Source organism: Solea senegalensis, linkage group LG20 (genome assembly GCF_019176455.1).
Source record: "Solea senegalensis isolate Sse05_10M linkage group LG20, IFAPA_SoseM_1, whole genome shotgun sequence".
Classification (NCBI taxonomy): Eukaryota; Metazoa; Chordata; class Actinopteri; order Pleuronectiformes; family Soleidae; genus Solea; species Solea senegalensis.
Genome location: NC_058039.1, coordinates 15,412,161 through 15,424,938, shown reverse-complemented (window position 1 = coordinate 15,424,938; position 12,778 = coordinate 15,412,161). Strand labels below are relative to the sequence as shown.

Here is a 12,778-nt window from a genome sequence, read left to right as displayed (position 1 = left end):
TACTGCATTCATTTCTGAAGTGGAAGTTTTATAAATTATAGTCTATCACCGTTTGATCCCAGTGTTGAACAAACAGTATTTGTGAAGTTGGATTCTGGACTTTATGTTGACACTGTTACCACACATGTGCTTATTTATGTATCTGAATATATATACTGTATGTGTGTGTGTGCCTTTGTATATGTATATATGTATGTATGTATATATATATATATATATATATACACATATACATATACACATATGAATTTTTTAGCTTTATGAATTTTAAACATGAAATCGAAATTGCAATCATACATTATAATTTGCACATTCTTAATAAATCAATGAAGAAAACAATAATTGTACAGTGTTTACATACTTATTAGCCTAGCATCCAATAGGGGTGGTGAGCAGGGGGAATTGGACACAATTTATTTATTTATTTTTAAATAAAGGAAAAAAGTCAGAATTCTGACTTTAATCTCAGAATTCTAGAGAAATAAAGTCTTCAAATTCTCAGAATTCTGACTATTTTCCCTAGAAATCTGACTATAATCTGAGAAGTCAGGGTGATTTCCAAATTATTATATTTTTTGTGTACATTTGGCCCTAATCCTCTTCTGTATTACTTTTGAGAGACCAAGTAACTTTTTTTCTTTCTAAAACATAATTTCATGTGTTAAATGTTTTGTCCACTGTAATGTTGTAGTATTTTGTGGGATGTTCAAGTCTTTTCTGGACAGCGCTGACCTTCAGGGCTTCCGTATTCATTGCTGGTAGTCAATGGTATCAAAGCGTCCAATGGGAGTGGTCGTTACTGAACCTTTCAACCAATCAGTGGAGCCGACGCTGACAGGACTTTAGCGCGTATCTTGTGGATCGCGAGCCGACAGCGCAGCCAAGTTGACGGCATTGTTTTGGTAAATAGAAGGTCCGAGCGACTGAAAACTGGATATTTTTGGATTATCTCCGGTTCGTTAAGCTTCTTAGTGCTGTCAGTTGAGTAATAACATACCGACTGTAATTCCAGCTGGTTATTTTCTCACTTAGCAAAGTCCCAGGCAGCGCTAACGTACAGCTCAATGCTAATTTAAGCTAACTGTAAGAGAGTGTTTCTGAATGATGCGTCGCAGCGACGGGATTTCCCCGTTTGTTTTCAAGCAGCACTGTTTATAAACAGCAGGTACGTGCGTGTGAATGTGTCACTGAACTTTAGTGTCTCTCGTTGGTCTGTTTCACTCTTTGTGTTGTTTCCCTTGTGGAGCTTCACTAAGTAGTTACACTTTACGTTACGCTAGTCTCGCAATTCACAAAGTATACTGCCGCTTTCCTTTGTGTGACAGGTGCTTTTGTTGAGTGTCACAGGTTTGGCAGTTGCCAAACATAAACAAAGGGATTACAAAACATAATCCCTTAAACTAATGGAAAAATAGCGGATATAATTTATTTTATTTAAGCAGGTAAGTCAATTGAAAGTAGTAAATAAACTTTTCACGCCCTTGTGTGTTTTTGTGTATCATCCTGTATCATCAGATTCACTGATCAACATTCTTTTTGTGTGACTTTCCTGAAAACAGAAACAAGTAACATTTTGGATGGCGGTGGCACCTGCCTGGATGGCGGATAAGATCATAGTCTTGGATGATGACGATGATGAGGAAGAAGAGAGTCCTCAGCCTCCCCGCACTGGCTCCACCTCTCGAGCCAAACACGAATCGTCGCTCAAAGCTCAGCAGCCGGCCCAGACCCACATAACTCAGTCACCTTTCGCCACAGCAAAGAAGCAAACCCATGTGCTACAGGCCGAGAATGAGAAGTTGTTCTCAGAGGTGAGTCTGTGATCAGGAGCACAGTGACTGCACACAACACCGGTAACTGGACAACTGCACCAGGTCGGAGGATGTCAGTTGATGAGTCGTGAGGACTGATTGAGTACATACATATAAAAAGAATGTTGACCACATGAATCTCCCAAATGTAGTGTGGAGGTACTCCAAAGGTAGTTTTGAGGTTTCACTCAGGACTGATGTCGATGCCACCTCTGAACAGGGTCAGTAGGTACCCTTCGTTAAAAACATACAATTGATAGCAAGTAAATTAAATGATCTGCATTGTTTTGGGTGCAAAGTTACGTTGTAAGTTATAATTGGTTATAACTTATAATTTATTAAGGTATCATTTCAGACAATGATGGCAAAAGTGTTACTTGGGTTCAGTTTGAACACACAGTATGTTATTCTTGCTGTTAGTGGTCTCTCTCTCTCTCCCGTATCCAGTATCGGTCAAAATCACTGGATCGGATATTTGTGATATCTTTATAGGGCACAAAAAGGTGGTATCATTTGTAAACATGACTGCTGCTGTTTGTCCATAAACATTATTGAGTTGTTTTTACATCGTAATGATGCATTTAAGACAAAACCTTTCAAATTTCAGCTTTAAAAATTGTACAGCCACACTTTAAAACATAAGAATTATCACGTAAGGGTAAAATTGTTGCATTAATGTTATTTTAAAAACTATATCACATGCGTGCATGTATGTCACGGTACCTGACACGTGTAACGTTTTTGTAGTTGTGCAAATAACCATCTTAGCTAAGAGTCATGTGAACTGGAAAAACCTGAATGACCCTGTGCAGGTGCGGTATATTGTGTGCTTGTATGCCAAGTGAGCTATTGACCATTTTGTGTCATTCATTTTCTTTTTCCCTGTGTTTCTCCCTCCCCAGTTTGTCGAACACTGCTCAACTGTCACCGTGGACTGTCCGGAGGTCTTGAACTTCCTCAAAGCCAAGTACACCAAGGCCTCCCCCGACTATCTGTCATCTGTGGAGTTCAGGAACACTTTGGGACGATGTTTGACGCGCGCTCAGTCCAACCGCACTAAATCGTTTGTCTTCATCAATGAACTGTGCACTCTGCTCAGGAAGCATTCTGTGAAGAAGAGGCAGGTCCTCACCAGGGTTGAGCCTGGTTCTTCTACCTCAGCATCAACCTCTCTCCAACCTACTTTTGATAATCTTATAAGTAAAGACAAAACTAAAGGTAACAAGGACAATGAGGTGGAAGTAGCAGGAGAACCAGCAGTGGAAGACGAGCAACCTTCCACCTCAGTGCTGCAGGAGAACAGGGAGAACAAGGAAGAGCAGCAAGAAGCAGAGAGAAAGGCAAAGAGAGCGTCTAGGAAACAGGTTAGTGTGGAAAAAATATCAGGGTGATTATTATTATTTTTAGTTGATGACAAATTGAAATGTTGATTATACTAATTATTACTCCTGCAGAGGCTTTGGATTATATTAATCATGCTTTTGACACGAGAACAGGAACATATTTTTCGTCTGCAACTTGTTTTAAATGTAGAGAAAACAAAACGTATCTTCTTAACCATTCCAAAAACGGGAAGATCAACACGGTCTGAGAAAATTTTATTGGTCAACAAATAGAGTTGGTACCTACTGTACTTATGAATGTTTTTAATTGATGACTGCTTGTCTTTTTAAGAGCACATTCAAAAAGCTAAATCTCTTAATATATTAGGGTTTTATTATAGAAACAAATGTTGCTTTTCTTTTTTTATGTAAAACGGGAAGAGTTGTTGACTACGGAGATATGCTGCAATAAATGCATCTGCTACGTGTCTTCATATGTTGGATAGTGTGTATCATGGGGCTCTGAGATTTATTACAAAGGTGGTTCTCGCACACTAAAGTAAATCGGTCACCTTGGTTTATTTATAAAGCCATGTTGGGTAATATTCCTTTTTACTTATCTTCACTTTAAATTTGGAAACAAGGAGGTCACAATCTCCACTCAGTGTACATTTTGCAATTGGCTGTTCCAAAAGTAAGGACAGATTTGGGAAAGAAAGCATTTAGGTTTCCAGCCAATTTTGCCAGACCGATTTTGAATAAATATAAAATTGCCATTATTTTAGGAAATCATTACTGTGATATATTTGTGCAGATCTGTGAGAATCAAAGATGTTCTCTTCATGCCTATAGAATATGATGTGTATAGGTCAGGACAATACTTTATCCGAAAAATGGAAATTTGACACACATTTTGGCGATTTTTATCAAAATCTATCCTAGCCCTAAGCACCACCTAGTAACCCTGACGTATTTTAAATAACTGGTGAAAACTCTGGAGTCTAGGCTGCTGTCTGTATGCAAGTGTTTTAAGTTTGTTTTTATTTGGCTAATTATTTGTTGTCTGATTTTATCTTGGCCAGGTTTCTCCTGTAAAAGAGATCTGTGACTAACCTGGTTAAATAAAGGCTAAATAAAATAATTGAAGAGAAAAGTGAATGTCAGTTTCAACAAAGTCATGATTCAATTAATAACGTTTTATCAGGCAGATAAGATGGGACGTTTCTTAATTCACTAAGTGCATGTGTCGTAGTTATATAATGGCTAAACTCTGATATGATTTAAATAATTTTCTCATTGCTTCCTCATAATTAGCATCACATGGTTTCCTTTCTTCATTCCTGAGCTTTAACACTGTACTGTGTAGAGAAACACACCTGACTGTTTGTTGTCTGTTTCTCTCGCAGATAGCGTACCTGGAGAACCTGCTGAAGGTGTACCACGAGGAGATCTGCCGCCTGCAGCAGACTGAGCTGAGTTTGGACGAAATGGAAGCCGAGGACTCGTTATACATCCAGGAGCACAAGCTGAAACGCAAGGTCAGTGAGAGGCTCGGCGTAGTTCAGGACACGTCGTGTAGCCATCGGGGTTGTGTGACAGGTAATCGGACGTCTTCGTTCTTTTCTTTCCCTGCAGATGATGAAAATCTATGAAAAGCTGTGTGAACTGAAGGGTTGCAACACGCTAACGGGCCGAGTCATCGAGCAGAAGATTCCCTACACGAGCACTCGTTATCCTGAGATCAACAGAAGGGTGAGCTTTGTTTGAAACTTTTTTGAGTGCATGCAATGTATGTTTTGACACTCGGGGCAGAGAAGTAGGTCATCCCGGTCTTTGTTGACTCTGGAATAAACTGAACCCCCCATTGTTCAGACGAAGCTCCTGAATCAGTTGGCAAAGGGGGGCGGGGGATGTACACATTGTTTACTCTTCTTCTTCCTCTTCTTCTTTCCCCCACACACTTCAAACAGCAACTTGCTGCTTGCTCTTTTTCTTTTTTTTCCATGTAATTTAGTGTAATGGTAATTAGGCTGCAGCAGGTTTTTAGTCATGACAGAGGCACAAACTCACAAAGGCCTTGGACAAAACCCCCACTGGAACTGTTTCATAAACGACCGAGTGGGTAAACACTACTACTACTATAATATCCGTAGTAGATATTAGTTAGTACCTCTAATACTCTCAGGTACACCTTAAGTATTAATATTAATGCTCTGACACGTATTGCTACCATCGAACAACTAAGCTCTGCTCTTCTGGTAGACATTACGGGATTTGCGGCACGTATGTTACAGGACTCAAATGTCGTTTCTCCTCCATCTCAGATCGAGCGTTTCATCAATAGTCCAGAGGCCCACAGGACCCCTCCGGATTACCAGGACATCCTCCAGCAGGTGCTGCGAGCCAACGAGCGCCACAACCTGCACCTCAGCAGAAAGCAGCTGAACCAGATGGCACTGGACGCGTTCAGGGAGACCGGGAGTCGCATGCAAGAGCGACGTCACCTGGACCTGGTGTACAACTTTGGCTCGCCTATCACCGACTCCTACAAACCTTGTAAGGCTTTTAAGTAGTAGTATTACGTGATAAGCAATTGCTATATTACATAAATAAAAAATAAATTATTAAATACATACCTTCATCACTCTCTCACTCACTCTCAGTGAAACTGCAATGAACTACTTCTTACAAATGCTTCGTACAAGCAAAGATTGAGGAACATTGATCAGATCAGAGCTAAATCAGAGAACAGTGGGTGGATGTAGCCCGTCTCACTCTCGTCTTGTTTCTCCGTCCCTCTCTGAAGCCACGGACCCGGCTCTCAGGGACCCCACGCTGCATCGAAAGCTGCGGTCGAACAGAGAGGTGGCGCTGTCCCGGCTGGAGGAGGTCATCACCAAGTACGCCTTCAAACAAGATGACGCGGAGGAGCAAGAGAGGGGCAAGCGGCAGGAGAAAGAGGTATGACCGCATCTGCTCGGTGTCCACAGACGCCTGTACGTAAATGTTCATTTTTATTAGGAACACCTGTACAAATAAATGCTGCGTTATGTTACAAAAGTAATGAATTATGAACAATAAACCAAAAAGAATTAAACTAAACAACAAGGTGGTAAAATCCAGTGTGGTGTTATGTATTGAAATACATTTTGATGCTTAATAACAGTCAGGCAAACGAGGGGGAGGTTCCTAATATTCTGCCGTCCTCATGTATGTATCCACTCCATTTCCTTATTTTCGCTACAAAATGTTGTGAAAGTAGAATTTATTGCAGAGCTTTTCTGCTGAACTGCAACAAAAGATGTGGCCACAGAGACGATGATGAAGCAGTACCAAAGAGTGCAAAGGACATATTTGTCAATTTAACAGTTAATGATGAAATTGAAACACACTCGTGAGTGAACTCTTGATCTTAGTCGTTAAAATCTGCTGTTTTAAAAGTCTTAAAAAATGCCACTGACACAACAAACCAGATTACAGACAGTAACTCCCACCAGATTCTGCTCCTAAACTGTGGAATGAGTTGCTTTTAAACACCAGGCATGGTGACTCATGGTGACTCACTTCCTGTTTTTAAGTCCTCTATTTAACTGTTTGAGGTGTTGGCTTTTACTATTTTTATTGTTTTATGAATAAAGTTGGATTGGATTTCCCGTTTGACCCCCGTACGTCTGGTTCTCAGGGCAACACGTTAGAAAAGGCGGACGGAAGTAAAAATGTAAATGGAGTGGAAGAAGCGGAGGAGGAGGACGACGACGAAGAAGATGAGTCCTCAGATCCAGACATAGAGGAGGAGATCGAGGCCAGCACTCAGCAGGGTGGAGCTGGTGAGGGTGTAGAAGTTTGTTTTTGATGCACTGAGTGAGGACGGTCAGGAGGGATTTAATTCCTTTACTTTTCCATTTTCTTCCAGACGAGGATGAGAATGAGGAGGAGAACAATAACGAGGCCGAGCAAGCAGAGGACGACGCCAACAAGGACGATCAGATAGGCGACCTGTCGGTAAATCCTAATGATGAGGAAGAAGAGGCGGGCGCAAGTGGAATTAGTCCCCTGTCTCATGACAGCAAGTCCCAAACCCCCCCGTACGACATCCCCTCCCCTAGAGACACCCCGAGCCAATCAGAGCCCATGCAGACCGACGACCCGACACCGATGACCAACGGTAAACTCGAAGAACCGGAGGAGCCCGTGGATTCCTCCAGTCAAGTGCCAGCCGCCGTAGCAACCAACGGGACGCCATTACCCCTGTCGTCAGCCGTGATCTTAGAACAAGCCGTCATCCACGTGTCCAATGGCACGTCGCCGCCGCCCGGGCCCTGGCTGACGAGGAGTCGGAAGAGGAAAAGGGAAGACGGATCGGAGAGTTTGTCAAATTCGCTACCTGTCATCATCGACAGGTACTGTGAGGCTTCGCTGGTGACAGTCATTCATTTGTCATATTAGTTGTAAGTCTGTTGCACGAGTCACTTGCGACACACTAATCCTTCAAAGATAGTCTCAGAACTCAGTAGGAGAACTCAGGATTACTCTAGATTTTAGAATTTTTGTTAACACTATCGTAACGTAAACTCCTCCTCCTCTCCTTGTTCCTCAGTGAGGTTGACGTCTCTCTGGATATGGGCGTCGTCTGCTGCACTTCTCCTCCACGCGTGAAAGTCAACAACAACCAGGACCAGGTCAGCAGCTCGCCCACAACGCCGCCTCCCAAGAAAAACAAGGTAAATCCTCACAGTAGACGATTCAGACACACAACTGACGCATAACTTAACATAAGTTGTAGAACTAGTAGAAGTATTTTTTAGTTTAGTTTTGGTGGACCCTCCAGTAGTTATTATCTTTTAAATATTTTATGTAGGAAATGAGAGATGTGTCAACACGTCAAGAGGCCGGCGTGTGATGTGTCTCAGATAAAATCACCATGTTTTATTGCGATGTGTGAAAAAAATTGTCGAAAAGAGTCGTTTCCTAAATCGTAAGCTGCCGTCAACACATTCTCTTCACTTTGCGTGTTCGCAGGTCAACGTAGCGACCCAGTGCGACCCAGACGAGATCATCGTCCTGTCAGACACGGATTGACCTTAAAAATGACCCTGGGACACCTAAACCACGTACGTCAAGCTCTTGGTCCCCCCCCCGGGAACCTTACTGTCCTCGCTGTGGAATAAACTCCTGCAGCCAGCTGTGGAAAAGACTCTTTTTATCTTCCGGTGTCACAACAAAAAATGGCACCTTTTGTTTGTGTGAACATATCAAATAAAATAATTATAAACCAACATTTGTACAAAAGAGCATCAACAGGATGTTTTGTTTTCCTTTGGGAAAGAGGCAGAGAAAGGTCACGGACACTGACGCTGCTTTTCTACTGGCTTGTGCTGGCGATGGAGACTTTTTTTTTTCTTTTTCTTTTTAATCGAGCACAAAACTAAAACTTTCTTGGGGACGAACATCTTGAACTTCACTTGTCCACACTTTAGTGTTAGGGAAGAATCCAGTGCCTGAAAACTCTCTGCTCTTCTTCGGGTGACGGAAGTGTTTTCCGTTTCTCACAAAAACACTTGAGCGCCGAGGACATTTGTCGCCCCCGCCGTCAGTCTGTTTACATTTTTTTAAAAACTTCATAAAGTTTAGTGGGAGGTGTGGATCTGTATAAGAGCAAATGTTGATATGAGTTTGTTGTTTTACCTACCGTCGATCATTATTTCCCGTGTGTTGTTGGTGTGGATCTGTAGTCGTGGGTTGCAGCGAACCATTATTTTCACAATCAATTCATCATCATGTTCTTATTTTGTTTTTATTATTTAAAACACTCAAACCAAATAATGGATGAGTCATTTGCCCATTAGTTTAGTTATTGATTAATTGTTGCAGCCCCAGTCTGTTGTAGAGCAAATTTTGGATGACATTGTTTTACTTAGGATGTGTTTTGAGCGAATGTGTGTGAGATGTTTTAAACTTAGGAGCTTTAACATTTATTTTTCCCCTAAAAAACGTGTTTTTCTTTTGAAATTAAATGTTTTTCTCATGCAGGCACTGGTTTATATTTTCTATTTCTTGTCTTAATTTTTTTTTTTTTTTACCATGAAAGACACATTTCTTGATGGATCATGATTGTATTTCCTGACTTAAATCTTAACATCTGAGAAAATAGATCAAATTACTTATTTTTCTTAAGTTTTTTTTTCTGAAGAATTAAGTTAAGTCTTTATTTTCTATCTTTTTTTTTGATTTGTCAAACCATTTCTGTCAGATTCAGATTCAGTCTTCACTGAACACAGAATAAAAACACTCAATAAATCAACTTAATAAGAACTTTTCACTGACGGTGAAACAGGAACTCACTGTGATTCACTTTCATACAAATGTGCAGGGTTTTTTTTGCTCTCTCACTTACAGGTTGTTTTGCCATTTGAGATCAAAAATGTAAAAATAAAGTTTATTTTTCTGGTTTCTACTGAGAGGTGCACTTTGTAAAATTTAGGTGAAATGATTATATATTGTGCTTACATTAATTAATGCTTTGTTTTAATTACCCCCACAATGAGCATCAAAAAACGGAAAAACCAAATAACGGCCCAAATTTGTTTTTTGCAAATTTATACTGTAATATGACGGCTGACAGACCGGAAGCGGAAGGCATGTAACGACCTCAAAATAAAAGTAGCGTGCTGCCTTATTATCATGCATAATAAAGTAAAAAAAGCGTATTATCGTACACTATTATAGGCTACCGTTCTCTTTCTACGGCCATGTATGGTTCACATTTATTTTAGTCAAGTGAAACTATAACAGCTGGTTGTTTTGGGAGAACGTGATACATAATTATTATTATTTTAGCTGAGTGTGTGAGTGCGTGTCAGTACCTGAGCTGCGATCGCGAGCTGCTTATTTCAGCCAAGAGGAGCAGTTTGTTTGAATGGAGGAGTGAGGAATACAAAACAGTGTTCACAGCTAAATATGACAAGAGATGAGGCCAGAGCCGGCCCAAGGCATAAGCGAACTCAGCGGCTGATTGGGGTCCCGTGACCACCAGGGGGCGCCACGAGCAATTAATTAAGAATATATATATATATTTATTTATTTTTTTTGCGTGTGAGTGACGACACATATCAGTGTCTTTGAGAAAAAAAGCAGCGAAACACAGTGAATTTAAGTTGAGACTTTATTTAGAGTGAAATCCCAGCTGAGTGCAGCCCAGTGTGTGTGTGCGTGTGTGAGTGCCACTCCAGCAGGTGGCAGCATTTCCTACAGGTGGTGGGTTTTTTTTCTCTGTTTTAGCAAAAATGTTTTGAAATAACAATTTCAGCTGCCATTTTTCTTGTATTTGTCCAACGGGGACATGAGCGTTGATTAATTACAGGGGGAGCTGCCCCTGTACAAAGACACACTGATCTAAAAGACTTTTGAGTACTTTCCATAACTTGGTACATTCCACTCCTCCCCTCTGAGTCGATCTATTCGGAATGTTCCACTTCCTTTGTTGGAGGCGGAGCTTCTTCTACGCAGACAGTCTGTAAAACGGGAGGAGATTCGGGGAGCAGCGGGAGCAAACATGTGGACAAATGTGTGGTAATTGCTGCTTAAAAATGACCTACACACTTCTTAGATTCTCTGTTGACGCTCTGTACACACCTGCTGTTCACATCCGACCACAGGTGTTCAGATTACACCTGCTAATGCTAACGTGACGTCACTGCTCCGCAGCAAACACACGGTCAAATATGAACTTTCCTACAATAGTATGTCATCAAAAACGTTAAAATATCAATTATCCACATGTTCTCAAAGAACTGTCCAAAACGTCAAAGAATGTCCTCAACAAAAAATGTCAATAGACCATTAAAACTGTTCAGAGTGACTATCTAGTCTGGCCAGTGGCAGGTTAGCTGCTGTGACGTCACTGCTTCGCAGCAAACACAGTTTGTGTTTTCAACGCATTTGTTTTTAAAAAAAACTTACTTAGTGTCAAATATATAATTATATAGTATGGCGTTAACAACTGCCTTCATACTGTCAAAACGTGTCCTAGTACAGTATGTTGTAAAAACACGTATATTATTTAGTAAACTATCCAAAAATGTCACTATACCATTAAAACTTTTAAGAATGAGTATCTAGTCTGGCCAGTAGGGGGCAGGTTAAGTAAAAAAAAAACTGTTGCGGAGCAGTGGTTTAGTAGAATTTCAAAATAAAAGTGTTGATGTGGACCAATATATAGTTGACAATAAAATGGTTTTCATGTATTTTCCTCACATTTGTTCACTCATTTACTGCATTGAGCACATTTGAACACTTTAAAGTGGACACTGCTTTTTCTCATCATGTCCTCTGACTGAACATCTGCAAACAGCTGCAGTTAAAGGCACAGTGCATGTGCTTTCAAGCATGGTTGAATGAGGTCATTATCATCAGAATTTAGGGCAATAAGAAAAAAAACAAACAAGCCAGGACTTTACAGTGAGGAGCAAAAAGAGGCTTTCAGCAGCGCTGTCACTAAATACATCAGAATCCTCTGTTAAATATTGAGATTTTACAAATGTTTACAGGATTTTTAAAGTCTTTGTAACTGATCTACAGCTTTGTTTGGACCAGGACCAGGAGACAGGAGCCAGGACCAGGAGGAGCTGGAGGAGGACGAGGAGCAGCGGGGACAGGTGTGTCGTAACTGCTGCTTAAAAACCATCCACACATTTCTTAGATGTTCTGTTGACGCTCTGTTCACACCTGCTGTTAACATCCGACGTGAGGGATCCGATCACAGGTGTTCAGATTACACCTGCTAATGCTAATTTTTTTTCCACAAACCAGAAAATATTCAGTTTTAATTATTTCTTTGTTATGATGTTATATTGTTATGATAATAATAATAATGATAAGCCCATATATCAGAGTGCAGTCATTAGTCATATCGGCAGACCTCGCACATATCCCATAAAACTTTTCAAAGCCAATATCTGCCCATAACCATAATATCGTGCATCCCGACACATTTCCATGTCAGGTGTAAACTAACAACAAACTATTGTTTTTTAAAGAATTAAAACAAGCTTTCTGATTTTACAGCTTCTTAAATGTCAACGTTTTCTGTTTCTTTGCTCCATAAAAACAAAGAAATCATTCAAACTCAATCATTTTTGCTTTGTGAACAAAACAACACGTTTGACAACATCATTTTCACCTTTAAAAAACACTCATCAACATTCTAGCACATTTTATGGACCAAACCATCACTCTTTCACCTGCGATTACATCACCTCACACGGACGTTAACAGCACTTGTCAACAGAGCCTCTGTTTAATGTGTTCACATCATTTTTTACATTGTTAACAGGTGAGAACTGTGGACGAGTCAAAGTGGCAACATTCAATCAATAAATGCACCATTAAATAATGACTCAAATGTGTCTCACATTCATTCACATTGGAATTAAATACATACACGTCTTATTAAACGTGTCATTCATTCAAATACCAAATTCATTTAATGTAAAAAAAACAAAACATATAGAATTACTTAAATACTATTTAATGAATTATTTCATGATTTACTGCAACACAGGACCATGAAATAATTCATTAAATAGTGAAGAAATGATATATGTTTTTTTGAAATGAATTTGGTATTTTAATGAATGAAAGTCACAT

General features: G+C 40.2%; 1 protein-coding gene across 2 annotated transcripts; it reads left to right on the top strand.

Annotated features, from left to right (window-relative positions):
- The first annotated feature begins 844 nt into the window (after positions 1-844).
- On the top strand, positions 845-9,583 carry daxx (death-domain associated protein). Of its 2 annotated transcripts, none has more exons than XM_044052204.1 (11): positions 845-1,165; positions 1,560-1,811; positions 2,714-3,175; positions 4,540-4,671; positions 4,769-4,885; positions 5,458-5,689; positions 5,940-6,094; positions 6,816-6,960; positions 7,047-7,533; positions 7,731-7,854; positions 8,153-9,583. In XM_044052204.1, exons 2-11 carry the CDS (start codon positions 1,578-1,580, stop codon positions 8,210-8,212), a joined length of 2,148 nt encoding a protein of 715 aa, XP_043908139.1. In that variant the 5' UTR covers positions 845-1,165; positions 1,560-1,577; the 3' UTR covers positions 8,213-9,583. The 2 variants fall into 2 exon arrangements, with proteins under 2 accessions (XP_043908139.1, XP_043908141.1); XM_044052206.1 differs by lacking the exon at positions 845-1,165 and adding an exon at positions 1,204-1,442.
- The last annotated feature ends 3,195 nt before the right edge of the window (positions 9,584-12,778 follow it).